Genomic DNA, 21,229 nt, shown 5'->3' with positions numbered 1-21,229 from the left:
ATTCCTAACACAGTTGTGAAAAGCCTTGCTTGGCATCAGTTAAACTAGCAAATATTTCCTAAGCGTCCCATGAAACAGGAAGCCTTTTTCTGTGATGTTGACAATCAGTGTGTAATGTCTTTGGTTGGAAAGAGGTGATGGGAACCTCATCATGGTGGGTGGTGGCTGTGCCGTGGGCTACCGTGCAGGGGGCTCCAGAGGGTCCCCTCTCCTGGGGGAGAGCAGGCTCCACACGTGCAGCCAGATCTTCTGGGGTAGTTTTTGGATGTTTCCAGAAGCGTTCACAGCTCAGAGAGGATGGTTGTAGGGTGACTGTCTTGTAGGGTACAGTTGCCAGTCACTGGGCACATCGCCATCCCATCCCCAAGCCAGGTGTGCTCAGGCAGTCGGAGGCACGTGTTTCTCATTCCGTGTGGAGACCCGCAGGCAGCTCTGGGTCACACCTGCCCTCGGGTTCCTTCCTCAGCTGTCTTGAGATACTTTGGAACAAACAGCAATGCAGCCAGTAAGAACCACTTTCATTCTCACTGCTGTCAGTTTGGGATCCCTCCTGACACACAGGCTCTTGGGGTGGGTTTTTATGTTGGTCACATTTAGGATGTCTTTCCTGACATTTTGTAAGTTCTCGGTCATATGTCCCACCTCAGGGTGGTTTCCTGGGCCCTTGTAACTGACCCCATCAAGACACCTTTCTCCCGCTCCTGGGCTCACTTCCTGTTTCTGAAACGTTGGCCCTGCTCAGCAGTCAGGTGCAAAGGGTGGACACGCCACTGAAAAGACAGGTCTGCAGACAGGACAGCAATATGACCACACAAACCCAAGGAAACAGGGAGGACCTGCAGGTGCTGACGGTCTGGGTGCCCAGGGCTCGACTACGGGATCTCACAGCACCCGAGGCCAGACACCTGGTGCTGCCTTGCACTTTTCTGGTTTTGGACGTTGGCACAGCCCCTGGCTAACTTGTCAAAACTATTTCTACAGATTGGTGCACGGTTGTTACTTTTAGAAAACCACTTAAGCTCCCTGTCCTGGGTCAGGGCCTCTCACCAAGGCCCCTCTTGGGCAGATACCCTGCAAAACTTCAGCCCGGGGTACACAAGATACTGGGGAAAAGGCCTTTCTGCTGAGACTTTCTTTGCTAGTTGGGGCTGCTGTTTGTCATGCACAGGCCTCTTGTTTTAAAACATTCACAATTAGTACTTTGAAAAACCAGTAAAATAAAATTTATTTTGTAGTTATTTCCAAAATTGACAGAAACATCAAATACTCCAATTAGTTGCACTGATTACAGAAAATGTTCATAACCACTTAATAAAAACTGTACTTTCTCCTAAAATAACAGAAATTTGGGAGGACATACTAAATATTTTAATCCATAAGCATGAAAGATTACCAGCCAGAGGCAAACAAGGACTGAACTGTCAGTTGGACGTTTTACTGAAATGGGCCACTCCTGAGGCATTCATCACTGCCTCTCTGGCGAGGCCAGCAGCTTGAGTCACCTCCCTCACCGGCCAAGGTGCTCCTCCTGTGTATCCAGAAAGGCGTCACGACACAAAAGTTCAGATCCCACAGCTTCAGGGAGGTGTGACTTTGGAGTGAGAAAGTGCTTTTCAAAGCAAGAACCAGATGAGGAAAATCTTTATGTAAGTGACAAGAGTTTTAGGAAACGAATATACGAAGCAGAATAAGTTACAAACGGAAAAAGCACTGCGCCCTCCTCCTCTTCCTCCTGCCTGACGGGCTCTGCTGGCAGACAGCCTGCTGCCGTGTCTGCCTGGTCCCCACAGTCACAGCATCTGGGGGGCCTCATCCAGTCCCTCAAACAGGCCTGCTTGGACCCCTCAGGCTCGTCCTGGATGAGAGGGAGGCAGACACCCTGCGAAAGAGATGAAGCTGGTCTGATCCAAGTGCTTCCCTTTTCCTTCCTGGACCGTGAGTTAAGAACTCTGTGCTGTAGATCCTTTTGCCTTCCTGCTGCCTAGAGGTGGCCGTCCCCGCTGCGCAGCCTGTGGGGGGGACACGGGGGAAGCTGTGGTCTTGGCGGCACCCACACCAGGCCGGCTAGGGGCTAAGGAGGACGCGGGGCCTCCAAGCGGCCCTCAGGAACGGGAGATCTTGTCAGGAGGCATGAACCCTGTGTCCCCAAGGGCCCTGAGAGCCACTCGGCCATCGGGCCGGACCACCAGGTGGGTAATGCTGCCGTTGTTGAGGGAAAGGCGGAGCCAGCCTTCTGGTGGGAACTGCAGCGCCCTGAGGAGAAGAAAGAATGTGCTAGAAACAGGCCAGGTGGGCCAGGTCTCAACAAAGCTGAGGGTCCCCCACCCCAGATGAGAAGCCCCTGGTCAGACTTCCAGAGGCTGGATCCAGCATCTGTAAGTCCCTCCTGTTTTCAGATGGGGTTTCTCAGAGAAAGGAGCTGCCAGGCAGATGTCAACCTAACAGTCCAACAAGGGGTAGGGGAGAGTCCAGTCCCTTTGAGATGGGGATCAACCACGCTCGAGGCCTGCAGGTAAGTCACAAGCACACTGGTTAATAAATGCATGCAACTTAACCTGCTTTCCCAGTGTAACCAGAAGGGGGCAGAGGGCAGCCAAATGGTGCAACAGGTGCAACCACGACCCCTGGAGCGTTTTCATGCTCTTAAAAGTGCTTTTGAGGCACAGTTAGTATTTGCCGAAGAGCCCAGCAGGACTACAGCCTCTGTCCATGTCACCAGACACTCTTCCTGCCCTAGAACTTTGGGGTCGACATGTGGCAGCCCCGTGGCTTGTCTCACCACTACTCTGTCAAGAGTTTTACCGACTTAAAGGAATAACTACCCACACACTGCTTTTTAAAGTCTCAACGTCACACTCACCACTTTAAAAAACTGTCCTGAGTTAGGGGGCAGGTCGCCCTCCCATTTCCTGGGGCAGAGGCCCTGGATCCCAGCAACCCTGTCTTTAGCACAGGTACCACTGCTCTAAGACCAGTCTTTTCTGGCCCATTTTCAGCACTGGGTTCGCCTCCCAGTGATACTCGGTCAGTGCTGTCCTGGGATATGGAAAGATGTGTGTTTTACACAGCCCAGAAGTCAAAGCTCAGGAAAAAGCAGCACAAAGGCTCAGGCTACAAGCCTGCAGCCCAGCCCTTCCTCCCAGCAGCACTCGACCTGGCCTGGAACCTGCTCTCCCAGCATGGCGCTTCTCGCCTGGAGCCCTGTGTGATATCTGGACAAATGGGCCCATGTGAGAAGGGGGATCCCCTGAGCTCCTGAAGCACCTGCCAAACAGCTTCTAATGGATCCGGGGGAGGCAGGGTTACAGTTATTTCACATCTTGCTCTACGTAGGATTTGGTCAAATACATGAGCACCCTGCTGGCCTTTCCGGGTCCAGGCCCTCCGTGACTCATGGATGTGGCTCAGGGCAGGCATCACTGCGAAGGCCTGGAACTTGGTGGGGCCAGGACGTAAGGAAGTGGTTGGCTGGCTCCAATGACAGGAGCCCCTGGAGAAGCTCCCGACTTCGTACCCTGGATCAGCTGGAGTAGGGAAGTGACTAACATGCTCACAGGTTATAATCCTGCACAAACAGGTCCGTGAGCCTATAATTACAAAAAATTTCCAGTTAATAAGCTAAGGGAAATACGAAACTATGAGGCAAACATCGAGTAACCACAGCAGCATGATCCAGTGACAGGTGCTAAACCAGTCACTGCATGTCAGGGAAATGGGGTGTTGGCATGTAAAACGTGACTTTGCAGTGTGAGCAGCCAGCTATGCGCCTGAACCAAGCAACCACAACATTGCCCAGGAAAGACTGCCAACACAGGGCACTTGGTCTGGTCTATTCCCACCAAAAACACAGTCATGAGAAAACTGGACTGAAAGCCATTCTACCAGACCACCAGCTGGAGGAGACACGCTGTGGCTGGCAAGAGGGGAAGTAGGGCCAAGGGCATCCGGCAGGACCCCTCACCGGCACACGATGTAGCGAATGACATTGGCGTGGCAGATGAAGATCTCATAGCTGTCCTCCTGCTGCTTGGCGTCCGCCCGGTGGATATAGTTCCGGAAGGCGGCCTCGATCCGCGCTCCATCTTCATAATACTGCTGGGGGCAGAAGAAGGAATCGTGCGTATGGAGGCAGTGTGGGCCCCGCTGCCACCAGGAGCCCAAGGGCAGAGAGGAGGCTGCTCCCCACAGGAGGCTGCCCCGGGGGGAGTTTTTTTTACCACAGCCTCCGGCTTCCAGTGAGACACGGGGGGGTCGGGCTCGATGGGGGCGCCTTCCCTCAGCAGGTCTGTGCTGACCTTGCAGACTCCTGCAGAGAAGCACAGGACTCAGCCCCTTTAGGAGCAGCCACCCCTCCCTCCCTGCTGCTGGGCACCTAGGGTGCCTGGCACTCACCCGGCAGGTGTTTGCTGATGATGTCAGTGGTTTCTACCGCACGGGTCATGGAGGAATGGACGATTTTATTAAACTTCAACCCCAAGCTTGCAAGTCGGAGACCAGTTAGTTCAGCCTGCTCACGACCTTGAAGGTGGAATACACTGGAGAATTACAGGTGGTGGGAGTTCCTGCTTGTTTCTACTTCACAAATACTTCAGTCCTTACCAAGGACCATTAGGGCTGGGGGACAAAATGGGCAGCCCCTCCCAGGTCTTAGGCCTAAGGAAGAGGTCAGGCTTTCAACTGGTAAAGTCAGTGAGACAGACCAGCTACCTCCAGGCCCATACAGAAAAAGCATCAAAAACAACGGCCTCAAGGACTTCCCTGGTGGCACAGTGGATAAGAATCCACCTGCCAATGCAGGGGACATGGGTTTGATCCCTAGTCCAGGAAGATCCCACAGCTGCAAAGCAACTAAGCCTGTGCACCACAACTACCAAGCCCATGCTCCTCAACAAGAGAAGCCACTACAATGAGAAGCCTATGCACCGTAATGAAGAATAGCCCCCGCTCACAACTAGAGAAAAGCCCACACACAGCAACGAAGACCCAGAGCATCCATATATAAATAAATCTTAAAAAAAAACAAAACACCCAGCCACGGTTCAGCGTGGCTGAAGTTTGGGTGGAGTCCTGTTTACTATTTCTGGGTCCATTACACTATTCTTACTCAACTTTATCCAAAGATTGGGTTTTAATGCTCCAGTGACCAGACGTGCACTCACTACAGATGTCAACAGGTGAGGACGGACAACCAGCACTGCTAAGGTCTGGGTGCAAATACAAATGTTTTTCCTCAAATGTATCTTAGAATCCAACTGAAACGCCCTTGGAGAGTCAGTTTCAGCTGGACATGTGACACCACAGATGCAGCTTTACTTCTATCTTGAGCCTGAGGACAGGCCACCAGACCCTTCGCACAAAAGGGTACTATCTCACTCAACAAAGAAATTTGTAAAAATGTAAGCTCCATCTCCAAACACCCTGCGTTTCCTGTCTGAGGGACTTCTCCTGTGGATACAGGCACACAAAGACCAAGGTGGGAGGATGTGCCCAGCAGCACCATTCACAGTAGCAAGAACCTGCTACCGGGTGGGGCCCTGAGACATGCCACCGTTTATAAAGCAGCCTCTGAAGCTCTTCAGCAACTAAGTCAAGTCATGGACACCGGGCGGAGCCACCGCAGAGCACCTGCAGGCAGGATCCATCATAATATTCTTAAAGTTGAGGGGCCTCCCGGGTGGCTCAGTGGCAAAGAACCTGCCTGCCAATGCAGGAGATATGGGTTCAATCCCTGATCCAGGAAGATCCCACATGCTGTGGAAGAACTAAGCCCATGTGCCACAACTTACTGAGCCTGTGCTCTAGAGCCCGGGAACCACAACTACTGAGCCCATGTGCCAGAACTGAAACCCACATGCCCTAGAGCCTGTGTTCCACAAGAGAAGCCACTGCAAAGAGAAGGCCGCACACAAGTACAGAGCAGCCCCCACTCACCACAGCTAGAGACAAGCCTTCACAGCAACAAAGACCCAGCACAGCCAAAAATGAATAAATTTTTTAAAACTTATTTAAATAAAAAGGTTGAGAGCATTTTCGAAGTCTGAGTCAGATTAAGCTGATTATTACTATTAATGACAAAGCTCACATCTGGGCCAAGAACACCTGACACAGGTCCAAGGAGGCCTGCCTAGCGGATCAGCAGACAGCCCAGCCACATACCCAGGGGCGTCAGCGTGCGGTCCTTCTCCAGGGAGGCATCCACGTGGTACTGCGAGTGCCTGATGAGGAAGATGTGCCGTGTGGCCTTGGCCTTGCAGTGGTCCAGCCTGGACGTCAGCTCCTCTTCTCCAGTCTCTAGGTTCCTCTTCCGCAGGTTGACCAGGGACAGTGGTTCTCTCCTGATGTTGAAACACAAGACGGCGTCCTCTGTGCCCCTGCTCTCAAGTCACCCCTAGTCTTTCTGACAGAGGGGCTTCCTGTGTTGGGAGGTGTAGGGGAGGAGCCAACGTCCTCTGTTCTTGGTGCTAGGCCTGCCCTGGGCGGCTTATCTGGACAGACAGATAAGCAAAGCCTCTGTGCTGTTCATGTCCTTGTGAGGAGACAGACAGTCACAGCAAGGGGACCAGTGACACAGATAGGAGGAAGGAGTGGCTGTGGGAGGGCAGGTGGGACATGCCCACAGGGCGGCCTCGCTGACAGGGATGCTGTGCTGCCCCTTAGCAGCCACTGACCGTGTGGCTGCTTACACTCAAAATCATAAATATTAAGTACAATTAAAACTCCCATTTCCTCAGTCACACAAAGCACATTTTCAAAGCTCAGCAGCAAGTGGGACAGTGGCCATCACACCAGACAGGGAGAAGAATGTTCCCAGTATCACGGGAATCCCCCTGGTTGGCCCTGCTGAGTGCTGGGAAAGGGCTGATGGCGGGGGTTGTGGCTGGGAGGGCGCAGCAGTAGCAAAGATGCTGAGAAACGATGTCTGGTGAAGACAGGCTCTGTTAGCTCATGGACCAGAAGTCAATAGAAGTTAAATGTCTGTGAGACTGGCAGAGCTGGGAAAGAATGTACTCTGCTAAGACAGTGCTGGAAGAACAAGTTTTGAGGGAAGTCATGGTGAATTTGAGGGTTCTGCTTGGGCCATGTGAACCTGGGGTACCGTAACATAACCAGACTGAGATGCCACACTGGCAGTCATGGGGGAGCTGGGGCTTAGCCAGAGAAGACCTCTGGTACCACAGGCACAGATGCAGGATACCACTTTCCTTACTCCCTCATAAATCTAGACTTGGCAAGCAAATATAGCATATCAGCCTCAAACAAAGCTGAAGTCTGGCTCTCCCTCAAGTAAGTCCTTTAACCTCAGAGTGACCGTTTCTTTGGAAAGGCACAAGAAATTAAGAAGATTGTACTGATGTTTAAAAGGGACATGACCCCAGCCTAATCATGAGAAAAACAGACAAATCCCAACTGAAGGACATTCTACAAAATACCTGATCAGCACTCTTCAGAACTGTCAAGGTCATCACAAGTTAAGTCTGAAAAACTGTCAAAGCCTGATTGTCATTTAGGATCCTGGGAGAGACAATGGACTACAAGTAAAAACTGAGGAAATCTCAATAAAGTATGGACATCAGTTAATAATATTGTACCTATACCGGTTCACTGATTGTAACAAATACCCTATGTGAGGGTAAGGTGTTAACAACAGAGGAAGTTAGGTGTGGAACTCTAACAAAATAGGAACTCTATTGTCTTTGCAACTTTTCTGTAAATAGAAGACTATTTTTAAATGAATTTATCTTTAAAAACTAAAGGTTAAAAAGAATACCTCTTCTCTATACAATGAGGCTAACAATAAACATTAGTTCTGTGCCCCACACTCAAAGTGTTAAGTAGGAAAGAGCTGGGACTGGGTAAACCATCCCACAACCCAGAGCAGTGCCATCCAATAGAAAGAGAACACCGGCAACGTATGTTATTTAAAATTTCCAAGTAGCCACATTTACAGAGTAGCAAGAAACAGGAAAAATTTCAGTAACTCACTTTATTCACTCCAGCATATCAAAAATACTATCGTTTCAATACAATATTTTAAGATCTGCACTGCTTTGGTTTTTAAATTTAAGTTAACATTAAGTAAGGCTAAAAACTGCTTCCTGATCACAGAACCCACTATTTCCAAGTGCTCTATAAAAATACTGACAGCGCGCGGCCGGGGTGCCTGGGACCCCTGGACCTCATGCTCCTACTCAGTATGTCAGCTGGCCCTGGCCTTGCCCGGCCTCCTTGCAGAGGCCCCTTCCAGAACCCACCTCCACCTGACCCTCTCGGCAGTATCCCAAATATGGGATTAGCATGCCGTCACCCAATCTGAATATTCATGAGTTGAGAGACAGAAACAAGGACGAGAGCCCTATTAAGGTCCAACCCCTCCGTTTAGGACTGAAAACGACCACTCCGGGCATCCCGGTACTCCTTCGTCAAAACAACCCCCTGGGCAGACAAGGAAACTGGCGCTCAGAAGAGTGGTCGAGGGAAGCCTCATGTCCGCAGCCAGCCTCGCGGCGAGAACCGAAAGAGAAACCAGCACGCAAACCTGCCCCGCCCGCCCCTCCGTGGGACCCACCACACCGACCAGACGGGAAGGCCAGGGCCCGGGAAGGGCTACCGCCGCTGGCCCCGCACCTGTCCCAGTTGGGGTCCCAGACGCCGGGCCCGGGGCGCGAGGTCCCCGCCCACGCCGGGGGCTCGACCACGCGCGGCTCCGCGTCCCCGCCCGCGCGGGGCTTCCCCACCGCCACTGCCGAGAAAAGCACAGCGGCCGAGCCTCCGGCCAGGCCGCAGGCCGCCAGCTGTAGCGCCTGCCGGAACGCCATGCCGGTCAAGTCCCGCGTCGACCCCACACGGGCTCCGCGCAGGCGCGCTCGGGTGTGGACGGCGTGCGGCGAGGGACACGCTTCGTCGGACGTACGCTTCCGGCCGGCTGGCTGCGTGGGAGCCGCCGCGATCGCCGCCGCAATCGCCTTATTCGCCGCGGTGACTTCCAGGGATAAAGGCGGAGCCGGGTGGTAGGCAGTGGTTCTGAGACCTTTGGTCGACCTGCTGCCGGAGGCCTGCTGCGCGACTCGTTTCTGCCGTTGAGCGAGGGCTCGGACGGCGCCCCGGTTGAGCCGTCTGGGCAGGGACCCGACCCAAGTACTTACACCTGCACCTGCGGAGAAAGCCCAGGTGGAACCCTTGGATAACTTGAGGGTCTGGTTCAGATGAATTAGGAAACTCCAGCAGGGTTTGCTGGTTGCTTTGTTTTTACGGTGGCAAAATACACATACTGCAGAATTTACCAACGTAACCGCTTTTAGGTGTACAGCTCAGGGATATTAAGCACGTTCTCTTTGTTGTGCGAGTATCACCAGCATCCATCTACAGAACTTTCTTATCGTCCCTAACTAAAATTCTGTGCCTGTTAAAACACTAAACTCCTCAGCCCTTGGCATCCACCATCCTGCTTCCTGTCTCAGTTCGACTGCTCCAGGAATCCGAAAGAAATAGAGTCAAACAGTATTTGTCCTTTGGAGCTGGATTATGTCACTTAACAATGTCCTCAGGGTTCATCTGAGTCATCTGTCAGAATGTCCTTCGTTTTTAAGGGTGAATAATATTCCACTGTATTGACGGACATCTCTTCATTCATCAATGGACATTTGGGTTGTTTCCCCATTTTAGCTATTGAGAATAATGCTGCTGTGAACATGGCATACAAACGTCTCTTCAAGTCCCTGCTTTCTGTTCTCCTGGGTATACAACTAAATGGAACTGCTGGATCATCTGGGCAGACTTAAATGGGGAAGTGATATCCGATTTACATTATAAAGTCACTCTGGATTTTGAAGAATGAACGTATTCCACAGAAATACCCAGACCTCTGCATAAACATGGTGTCTTAAACCCATATATTTATGTCTCCTTCCAGAAGGTCACTTATGAAAAATGATAGCAAAAAAAAATTTTTTTTAAAAGGACAAATTCAAAAAGATGTGCTTGAATTCACAGAAGAAACCAAGCAAAGAGATCAGCTGACAAAATTTTGAAAGCTGGAAATCAGACTGTTATTGATCTGAGAAGATGGAATATCAATTGCCTTCACTGAGGGAAGCCAAGAAGCAAGCTCATCCAGTCCTGTGAATCTGGAAGAGCCAGATGAGTTACAGGCACTAGCCCCAACAAAACTGGGTCCCTGCTTGGCCAGCCCACCACCAAGGACGGTGTCACAAGTGCAACCCATGTACAGAAATCTTCCAAAGAATGTCTGAGTGGCTTTGACTCTTTTAACAATGATACACATCCAAGTATTTACAGACATTTCAGGTAATCCTGATAGGGTAAAACAAAGATCAAATCAACCCTGAATATTCATTGGAATGACTAGATAGAGCCAACTCATTGAAAAAGACCCTGATGCTGGAAAAGACTGAAGGCAAAAGGAGAAGAGGGGACAGAGGATGAGATGGTTGGATGGCATCACCAACTCGATGGACATTAATTTGAGCAAACTGTGGGAGATAGTAAGGACGGGGGAGCCTGGCATGTTGCAGTTCATGGGGTCGCAGAGTTGGACATGAGTTAGTGACTGAACAACAACAAAGATCAAATAGAAAAAAAAAAAAAAGAACCCTGTGAAAACAGAAAACAGCACACAAGACAGAAGAAAATTTTAAAATATATACAGTTGAGATCCCAAGGGATATTGTATCCATGAAATAAGGATGGGAGACTATCAGGAAGGAATGTTAAGAATGAAAAACTAGGGAAGGAGGGCTAATGTAAATGAGCAACAGGAGAGTAGACCCAGTGGAAAGGGTGGTATATAGGGCCTCTCAGAAGGTCAGGGAAAGTCTTGGTCTAAGGGGCCCTTGCCCTATGGGGCCAAGTAGCTAAACAGTTGTATTGTGATATATTTTACTACAAATTTTTAAACATTTAAAAAATTCCAAGAGCAGTCCTCTGGTCACTCATTTCTATCAAAACAACAGCAATTATTCTGAGAAATTAAAATCACCACTGAAAATGCTACATTATAGTTTATTGTGATCATAATTCAATCCAAGGTGACAGGTGAAATCATCTCTGCTATATTTAAGTTTCTAGGGCAGCACCACTTGAGGACAGCGATTGCCTTTTTAAAACACGATTCTGACATTAAGAGATTTCTGTTTCTCCATCCATCATGTTCGAGTCATCTTGAATCTCATGATCTAGAGCCTGGCTGGCTTATTTCTGTTCTCTCACCCCACCCCAGTCATCAGTATGTCTGACACCCTCTCCAGGTCATCTTCACTTCCCCAGAGAGGCCAGGTAGGCGTACCAGAACAGAGCCACCAAGTTTGCAAAAAGCACCCGGAACTGCCAGAGAGAACAGATGGTAAGGTAAAAAGTAAGAGGAAGGCCCTGGGCACACTCATCAAGTATGAGGCCCCCAGGACAGTGCTCATCCACTGGTCAGCCCATCCACCCACTGCTGGATTTACTGAGTCTTTACTTTGCATGAGGCACTGTGCTTGGGCTCCAGCAGAGAGGGTGAGGAAGACAGTCTCCCTGCCTGATGATGTTAACTGGACAGTAGGGAAAACACTCCTTCACTGATCACTTCAGCTCCTGGTAGGCCTCTTACCCCAGGACCAGACATCATGTGGGTAGCTTCACCTGGCTCTTCCCTGACAACTCCATGACCAGTTCACTCAGACCCATCCTGTTGCCACTATCTGCTTCAATGATCTGACAGACGTACTCCCACCTAAAATCACCTTTAGTTAATTACTGAGTCTCCCCTGCACATAAGCTCCAGGAAAGTAGCAGTCTGGCCTATCTCATTAATTGCTCTAGCCCAGAGTCTACAGCCACAGGGCATACAGCAGGTGCTCAATACATACGTGTTGAATAAACTCCCTGCCGCTTAAGCACTCACCTGCAACCACCTTTTAGGGAGCTCTCTGACCCCAAGCTTGCAGTACTGCCCCTAAGCTACTCAGAAGGATTCTATTTTCCAGCCTCTCTACTCTCATCCACAGGCCCCTCCACATCCTCAGCCATTCTGTTTTCTCATGTCTTTATTTCACTCTCTATATGTCTTAGAACCTGTGGTCCATATCCCCGGTTTTCTTCCCTTCCTGTTCCTCAGTTGTACTCCCTTGAAAAACCATGATCCTCCCTGCTTCTCACCTGCCCCAGGCCCCTGCCTGGGGCTGCTGGCTCCCCCATCACCAATCAGCTTCCTCTCCTATCTTTCACAATGCCAAGCTGACCACTACTTTATTCCCCTCAAAATACCCATCAGCCTCCCCTGCCCTTCCCGCCTCCCTCCTAGAGGAAACGGGGGTCCCCAGTCAACAGTGACCTCCTCTCCTCTGCTCAACGGGAAGAAGTGTCTCTCTGCTTATGTGCCACTCCCATCCCCACCCCTCTCCCTGGGGCAGCCTGGGGTGCCGTGTGCCTGTCACATGGCCACTCTTCTAGCTGCCAAACCTTCTCCTTCCCTGGACCACTGCTAACTACGGTTTTCCCCCTATGCTTCACAAACTTGTAGTTAGACTTTGTAGTTTATCTTCTACTTTTTCACCCACTCAGTCCTCAACAATCTGGCTTCAGCCCCATCAAGCCACTGAAATTGCTCTTGAAAAGGTCATGTAAGCTAATGGAGACTTAGCGATTTTTAACTTCCAACATCAGCAACTGCTGTCTCTCACTGCCTCTGGTCTTCTGCTATCCTTGGTGTGTGTGGTGTGTGACTACCAAGCCCTCCTTTCTCCCCCTTCCCACCCTTTCAAGGTAGCTCTTTCCCAAGGGGGCTCTTGCCCCGGGTGTCTTTCCTCTATCTAAAGCAGGGTGGAAACCAGCTTTTATGAGCTAATTTCAGGTAGATTACTTAAATAGTGTGCAGAAAAACGGCAACACAGCAGGCTGAGGCCTGGGAATTTCTGCAAAGGCCTGTTTGAGAGGTTGGTGTCTGGGAACTTGGATGTGGGTTTCCACCTTTCTCCTGATGAGAATGGTTCCCTGGGCCTAAAGTGCCTACAAAATCAGTGTGGCTGAAGCTGAGTGGCTGCTCTCCTCTCCGGAGTCTGGAACTCTGGTGCAGGCAGCAGTGTCCATGTGCCAGCCCCAAGTAAAACCCTGGGCCAGAAATATTGCCTTGGCTGATTTTGTGGGTAAATGATCGCTTGCTCCCCGTAGCCCTCAGGGCAGGGAGCATGGGGCACCTGCAATGGCTTCCCAGGATCCAGTCGCACATCCCTTTTGTGTGGCCCTAATAAATCTCAGCTGTGAGCCCGTCCACCTGGCAGTGGTCTTGGGACCCAGTCACAGGTGAGCTATACTGGGTGTGAGGACAGTGGACAATGGCAGGGCCTTCAACCAACCGGAGGGTGGCCCCTCAGCTGCCTGCCTAGGGCCAGCGGCCAGAGGTCAGTGAATTGGTTCATGCCCAGACATTGTGCCCCTTACCACTCAGAGCCCGCCCCCGCCTCACTCAGGTTTGGCTCTGATGTCCCTGCAGGTGAGGCTGCCTTGGGCTGCAATCTGTGAAGCCCTGGAGGTTGGGGGTGGGGGTGGGCATCCAACCCTAGAAAGCTGAGCACAGCCTGGGATGAAGGGGCACAGCGTGGACCCAGCTTGGGCCCCACTGTGTTGCTTTGCCTCCTCAAATCCAGTAATGGTAACAACTCGGAGCAGAGAGAAAAGCCTCGGGAGGAATCCAGAACCTGGGATGACCCAAGGCTCGGGAAAAAGGCTAGGCTGTAGGGGAGCTTGAAGCCCCCTGTGGCTCCACGCTGGCAGCTGGCTGGCCTCACCTGCACAGGGATATAGTTGATGTTAATAAACTGCACAGGTGTCCACACTCGCCAGTTCATCCGCAGCGCTGGCCAGAACCCGCTCTTCATCTTGGCAGTGAAAGCGGCGGTGTCCTGCCCCTGCAAAGGTGGGGAAACGCAGACCATGAGCAATACCGGCCTTCTAGGCGAAGGACCCCAAAGCCTAACTCAATGATTTCTTTAAAACTTCATGTTTTGTTCCATTTATATGGACATAGCACATGCGTGTGCTTGATCAGTGATACAGCCAGATGAACTAACAATCCAGTAGGAAGATCATCGGAACAGTGCTCTCATTGTGTGTGACCTTTGCCCGAGACCCCTGAGAGCTGAGTTGATGATGGTGTGATTCACACTGCTGGTCTGGGCACCAGAATTGCAGCTGCTGATGGCTCAGCTGTCAGTTCTTTCCAGAATAACCTCCGAAGTTGATGCATTTCCTATCAAAACTTGTCAGGAGTTCTTTTTAAAAAACAGACCCCAGTAAATGATTCTAAATGTCACCTGGAAGGATAGATGCACAAGAATACCCATCATGAAAAAGAGTAAGAAAGGAAGGCTTGCTTTACTAGAGATTTTTAAAATTCTGTACAGTTAGGGCAATTAAAAAGTCTGGTGGTGGCAGTGGTGGTTTCATCGTTGAAGTGTGTTGAGACTCCATGGACTGTAGCCCACCAGGCTCCTCTGTCCATGGGATTTCCCAGAATAGTGGAATAGGTTGCCATTTCCTCCTCCAGAGGATCTTCCCCACCCAGGGATTGAATCCACATCTCCTTCATTGAGAGGCGGATTCTTTACCGCTGACCCACCCAGGAAGCCCATAGACCAAAGTATATCTCACACTATATTAAAAACACATAATACTACAGGAAAGCATAGGAAAATATTTCTATTATCTTTGGACCTATCGAAATGTACAAAATAAAATCATAAGAGTAGAAGAAGAAAATATAGGAAAATATTTCCAGTATCTTCCTTTAAGGAAGCCTATGAAGGAAAAGACTAGAAGATTTGAATACATGACTTTTTAAGCTTTTGTATGGAGAAAGACACTATAAGATACTTTCTATAACTTACACAAACATTTTTATGAAGTTAAAACAAACACCTAAAAATGGTAAAAATATCTGTGACTTTTATTTGGCAAAGGATGGATATCCTTAATAGGTACAAACATACAAATAAGAAAGAAAAAATGCAAACATTCTAAGAGAAAATGAGCAGAGTTAGTGGAAGAAATACAGATAAGCATATAAAAAGACACCCAACCTCATAAAGATACAGAAAATATTTCTCACCTGACTTCCCGGGTTGGGCAGTGGTTAAGAATCTGCCTCCCAGTGCAGGGGACACGGGTTTGATCCCTGGTCCGGGAAGCTTCCACATGCTGCACAGCAACTGAGTCTGGCACCACTACTATTGAGCCCACATTCTAGAGCTGGAGAGCTGCAACTACTGACCCTGCTTGCCTAGAGCTTGTGCTCCACAACAAGAGTTTAGAGGTCTCTGGGATCACAAAGCTTGTGTCTGAATCCCGACTCAGTGACTCACAGTTACAGCACCTTAGGCCAGTATTTACCCCGTAAATAACTGAAGGCCTCAGCTTCCTCAGCTGTCAAGTGGATTGATGTTAGGCTCAAAGACCTGAAGCACTGGATGCAGAGCTCAGTGCTCAAGAGATGTCAGCTGATGCTATCATTCTGCACCACTGTAGGGAGGACAGACAAGGACAGCCTTTTTGGATAACAATTCTAGGAATTGACCATGACGGAATCCCTATACAACAGGGACAGGTGCACGTCTGGATCACAGAATGCCAGATGTGGAAGCAGCTTGTAGTGTGTGTGCCGTATGGAGAGTGTGGTCTCACATGTGTCATTATGTGGTGGGAACTTTATGTGCCTTGGTAACATCTGCCTTATCCATGTAGGGTATTTATTTTTTAATGAAAATATACTCACTTCCTATTTGGAAGGAAAAAATAGGGAGAAACTGCTGTGGTACCCTCAATCCTAACACAGGCACCCTTCCACTTTCTCCTATCTGATTTCCTAAGGACTTCCCAGATATTTTTTTTTTACTATTAGGGACTTATTAGGAATCACAGGGAAGTTTAAACATCTTTCCTACCTCCCACCAGGATCACTTTAGACAGCAATGGGTGTCCTCCTTACTAACAAGAACTTGAGATGTGGTTTCAAAATAAAACCCAAGTGAGAAGTGTTTACTTGCTGTGATTGGTTGAAATAAATGACTTCCAGGGTAGAACGTGACACATCTCAGCACACAGAGGACGGAAAGGAGATGGTGAGGGTGGTAGGTAGTGGGAATGAGGTTGGGTGAACACACCTCTCAAGTTTTCCATTGCCATGTTAAGTCTATGCTGATAAGTTAACTCTTCAGAGCACTTGTGATGTCCACACCCCGAGTGAGCACAGGGTTCTGCAAGGTCCATGGACCCCTCTGGCGTCTGGTGAAGCCCATGCATCCACTTCCCAGAATGTTTTGAAATGTATAATAAAATATGTGGGAGTACAAAGAAATCAATTATACTGAAGTATGGGAGTTGGTGACAGACAGGGAGGCCTGGCATGCTTCAGCACACGGGGTTGCAAAGAGTTGGACACAACTGAGCAACTGAACTGAATTGAACTAAACAGCTATTGAAACATTCAGAAACATTCTTATAAACCAGTATATGTGCTTCTTCACTAACACATTCAGTGATAAGACCTGCCGAAAGGTGTAAGGAGTGATGAGCATAAACAATACTCTGGGGTAACTGTGACAATGGACATGTGACAGCCCTCTCTACCTGGGACGCTTACATCAGGCCAACACGTACTGCTAATACTACTGTGCTTTGCTTCTGATATTTCATAGAGGACAATGTGAAACTTCAACTTGACTCAAAAGTTCAGAGACCCTCTGAATTCCAACCACGTTATCCTTATGCCAAAGAATAGCTGGCGTGCATGAGTGCTAGAGACCAACCTCCAGGAAGTTCATGACAAGGAAGAACAAAGACAGGAAGGCGGGTGCGAAGAGAAGGCGGTCCAGGAGGAGCCTCTTGATGCCTGCCAAGGGGACCTCGGAAGGGATCCAGCGCTCCATCAAGAGGTAGAAGAAGTGACCCAGTGGCCCTGTAAAAAAAAACCTGAGGCCCGCGGTGGGGGTGAGTTGGATACACCCTTCACCCTCAAACCCCAGATCCTAAAACCTGCCTCCCTGGAGTCCCTCAGCACTGACTACAGAGGTCTGTGTGGCCCTTCTAGAAAACATGCTTTCAATGCATCTGCTCCAGGCATTCATTTTTGCCTCTGACAGACCAGGCCTGTTCCTGCTTTGCACCCCCTTGTCATCACATGGCTGGCTCCTTCTCAACACTTGGCTCAGAGAGTTCCTTCCAATTGTCCTGAATAACGAACCTACCACTGTCCCAGCCACTCTCTATTCCAGGCCCTGTCCATTTTCTTCAAAGCATTTATCACTGGATGTCATGGTCTCCTTTGTTTATACAGTGCCCTCTCTTCACCCTTAGAAGGTAAATGCCACAAGACAGGATTGTGTCTGTCTGTTCACTGCTCTGTCTGGAACAGGGCCTGGCTCAGAGAAGGTGCTCGGTAAATAAACAGAAGCATCCCGGGTGTCAGAGCTTTTTATCAAACTCTCTCCGATCATTATCAGGGCTGAGATCTGGTGCTGTGCACTGGCTTGTCTGTATTATTTTTCATTCCAAACAGCACAGTGTACTCAGGAAGAAAACTGAACCCTGCCACCATGTCTACTGGATCAACAGATCTTAGACTCCATGAAATCCAGAATCAAAAGATGAGCAGGGGCCCAGGGGCCTTCCAGCTCCACAGTGCCAAGCCTTTAAAAAAGTGGTTTTCCCTCGTCTTTCTCCACCCTTTCACGGAATGTTAACTGGCCCAGAGCAGCGCTTCTCAGGAGGAAGAAAAACAGGAAGTCTTGAGGATGGAAAACTGTGACTGGATAAGGGGAATGCATCAGAATCACTCCCAGGTGGAGGGATTACCAACCCCTCTTTGGAGGGATTGGGACTTTAAATACATTATGGGAAAAGCTGTGATGACTCAAGTTAGCATGCCTACAATACAAAAATGTTATTTGTGAATTTTGAATTGAAAAAAATCAATCCTATTGCAAAAGATTTCTAAATAATACATCTATACAAACAGTGTTGTTGGCCAGAGAACTCGGGGTGGATTTAATAGATAAAACTTCTGAATCTCTGTGCTTTTGCAATTTAAAAAGTAGTTCAGAAATGACAATTTTCAGGATACCTAAGGATTTCTTTTCTGAATGGTTATGCTCTGAATTTAACAACAGAAACTAACTGGTCATATTTGAGTCTGTTTCCCTCTTTCAGAGTCTTTGGGTCTTGAAGTCGATTTCAGGTTTAGGTGCCCTCAGGCCTCTCAGCTCAATTACTATGGCCACCCTCACCCATGCAATTCAAAATAAAAACCAAATAAAACTACAAAACAAGTGAAGCTAACGTATATCATTCTGATTTTTCTCTCATGATGACTTCAATGCTTTTTTAAAAATTACTTTTCCAAATTAGGTAATTCCAGGTGTTGATATCCTAGCTTTGTCGCACTTAGCCTGCTACTGAGTAAACCGGTCCCTTTATGGAACTCACCCATAGATGGCATATCTGAGAGGCCCGCTGACATCTAGCTTTTGAGAACAGTTTTCTTTTTTCTGCTTCTTCTCAATCAACTGTGCCAGGAAGTTCCCAAGTGCTGACAAAATGCCACTGTGGAGAAAGGGGTATTCAGAAAACAGAAGTGAACTACCGGGACTGGGGGGCGGATATCTATTCCTGCACATAATCAGCACAGTGGTTCGAAGAACATGCTGGGGATGGGTGGAGATGAACCCTTATCAGAGCAGCGAAATGTAAGTTCCCTGCATGAAAAGGTGGAGACGGCAGAACTTAATACACACACAGAAGCATGGTAAGATTTCCAATCAGTGGGTTGTATAAGTGTCATACCTGGATTGTGATGCTATCCTATAATTTTGGGAAACGTTACCCTGTGTAGTTATAAAAGGGCAACACAAGGGTTCCTTATGACGAAAATTTTCTGTATTTTGACTCCGGTGGTAGACACACAAACCTATACATGTGACAAAACTGCATAGAACTTAACACCTACAGTCACAGAGGAGAACAAGAAAAGCTGGGGAAATCTGAATAAGTCCTATGGTCTGTTATCTATGCAGTGTCCTGGTTGTGATACTACAGTTTTACAGAATGTTGCCAATGGGGGAAATTGGGGAAAGTATACAAGGGATCTCCCTGTGTTGTTTCTTTCAACTACATGTGAATCTGGGGCTTCCCAGGTGGCACTAGTGGGAAAGAACCTGCCATGCAGGAGACGCAAGAGACATGGGTTCGATCCCTGGATCGGGAAGATCTCCTGGGGGAGGGACTGGCAACCCACTCCAGTTATTCTTGCCTGGAGAATCCCATGGACAGAGGAGCCAGGTGGGCTGCAGTCCACAGGGTCGCAGAGTCGGACATGACAGAAGCAACCTAGCACACACGCACATGTAAATCTACAATCATCACAATAAAACTTTCAAATAGAAAGGTGGAGACGGGCCCAGCCAGTCAATAATTGGTCTATACCTGCATTCTGAGAAGCTTTCTAAGCTATAAAGTCCAAAATTCTTGGACGAGACATGGAGTCTCTTGATCTGATCTTTCACTACTTCTTCATCTTCCTCTCTCTTGGTTGTTGTTCATTTTCTCCAGGAACACAGGCCTGTCTTCCACTCCACCACTATTAGATTGCTCCTCCCGCAGGACCTTTGCTCCTGCTGTGCCCTGATTCCCTTTTTTGTACAGCCTGTTCCTTCTTCAGGCTTCTATTTAAGTGTCACCTCCTCAAATAAAACTTCCCTGACCACTTTATCTGTGTTATACATTTATCTACTTTTTGACTAGTTCTTTACTAGAATGCAAGATCCGTGAGGGTAGGGACAGGACCTACTTATCTCAATCATCGCTAATGCTCCCCCAGACAGGAAGCAGCTGTACACATGTATGAAAGGCTATATTAATAAAAGGGGAAAAACTTGTAAAACGGATTAATTAAAAGGAAGAGGGGATGTCTCATAAAATGTTTAGTACTCCAAATCAAAGGGCTCACCTAACGAGCAAGGAGGGCACTGTGTCAGCTTTCTCCCAAATGCAAAGCTGCTGAAGCATGTCTTAACACCTCCCACCCAGTCTAGCCTTCCTCGCCCTTCCTCAACCCATTTAGTCCATCCTGTGGTGGTCGTGGTTTAGTCGGGAAGTCCTGTGCGACTCTTAGGACCCCAGGGCCTGTAGCCCTAGCCCGCCAGGCTCCTTTGTCCATGGGATTTCCCAGGTAAGAATACTGGAATAGGTTGCCATTTCCTTCTTCAGGGGCTCTTCCCGACAAAGGAATAGAACCCGGGTCTCTTGCATTGCAGGCAGATTCTTTACCGACTGAGCCATCGGGGAATCCCCAGCCTATCCTGGACTCAAAACAAGAACCCGGGTCTCTTGCATTGCAGGCAGATTCTTTACCGACTGAGCCACCAGGGAAGCCCCAGTCTAACCTAGCCTCAAAACAAGAGCAGGTACTAACGAACTGGAAGGTAGCTGCAGAACCTGCGCAGAGCCGAGCGGGTGACAGATGTTTCCCCCAGGCCCTTTTACCCCGGACGACCGCCACCTCCGGGGCAGAGGGGCCGGAGACCCGAGATCTGCAGCAGGTCCTTCAGCTCGTGCACTCCTTTAGTCTGGTCCCTGGGTCCACATTTTAGGGTGTTTACGAGTTACAGCTCGGAACCAAATATACAGAACACCACGTGCTAAGAGTTCTGGTTAATTTAAGGCATCTGGAGGGTCATTTTGACACACCGGGATTTTGCCTTCCACATTCAAACCCCCACGTTGGATGCACTTATGGGGCTGGGTCACCGGCCGACCGAGCTCTGGGCCGCGCCCACCCGCACCCCCCCACCCCCACCCCGGCCCCGTCTCGTGCCCTCCTCCGCCGCTCCGCGCAGACCTGGTGGCCGCTTTGGTGAGTACTGGGTAGAGCCGCAAAAGGCGCAGGTACTGGGAGAGTGCCCGCCGCGGGAGCGGCCCTAGTCCAGCCTCCGCCCGCAGCTTCGACGCCGCCGGCGCCATCGTCTTCCCCGGTCCACGCCCACCGGGGGGCACGGACCCCACTCCTGGCTTGCCGGGCGCTGGGCCCAGGGCGCGGGGCGGGGACGGCCGGACATTTCCCGCCCCGCCGCGTCCCGCAGTGCCGCCGGGTACAGACCCCTGGTTACGCAACGCGCACCTCCGCGCACTTTTCCCGGACTCCCTAACCGGCCACCTCCCCCTCGGGCGCCGGCGGCGATTGGAG

General features: G+C 49.6%; 2 protein-coding genes across 4 annotated transcripts; both read right to left on the bottom strand.

Moving 5' to 3' along the window:
* Window positions 1-1,207: 1,207 nt before the first annotated feature.
* PGAM5 (PGAM family member 5, mitochondrial serine/threonine protein phosphatase) lies at window positions 1,208-9,096 on the bottom strand. Of its 3 annotated transcripts, none has more exons than XM_070386366.1 (6): window positions 8,626-9,096; window positions 6,157-6,335; window positions 4,393-4,518; window positions 4,218-4,306; window positions 3,962-4,095; window positions 1,208-2,009 (listed from the first exon to the last, which is right to left on the bottom strand). In XM_070386366.1, the coding sequence occupies exons 1-6, from the start codon at window positions 8,814-8,816 to the stop codon at window positions 1,982-1,984; spliced, it is 747 nt and encodes a 248-aa protein (XP_070242467.1). In that variant the 5' UTR covers window positions 8,817-9,096; the 3' UTR covers window positions 1,208-1,981. The 3 variants fall into 3 exon arrangements, with proteins under 3 accessions (XP_070242467.1, XP_070242465.1, XP_070242464.1); XM_070386364.1 differs by having other exon boundaries at window positions 1,208-2,253; window positions 3,962-4,092; window positions 8,626-8,882; XM_070386363.1 differs by having other exon boundaries at window positions 1,208-2,253; window positions 8,626-8,879.
* Window positions 9,097-10,999: 1,903 nt separating this feature from the next.
* PXMP2 (peroxisomal membrane protein 2) lies at window positions 11,000-21,200 on the bottom strand. Its single transcript, XM_070386367.1, has 5 exons — window positions 20,885-21,200; window positions 18,475-18,591; window positions 16,800-16,962; window positions 13,785-13,904; window positions 11,000-11,340 (listed from the first exon to the last, which is right to left on the bottom strand). Exons 1-5 carry the CDS (start codon window positions 21,004-21,006, stop codon window positions 11,272-11,274), a joined length of 591 nt encoding a protein of 196 aa, XP_070242468.1. The 5' UTR covers window positions 21,007-21,200; the 3' UTR covers window positions 11,000-11,271.
* Window positions 21,201-21,229: the final 29 nt, after the last annotated feature.

This window comes from Bos mutus, chromosome 17, assembly GCF_027580195.1.
Source record: "Bos mutus isolate GX-2022 chromosome 17, NWIPB_WYAK_1.1, whole genome shotgun sequence".
NCBI classification, from domain to species: Eukaryota; Metazoa; Chordata; class Mammalia; order Artiodactyla; family Bovidae; genus Bos; species Bos mutus.
The sequence above is the reverse complement of the archived record's forward strand: the minus strand, read 5'-3'. Positions and strand labels throughout refer to the sequence as shown.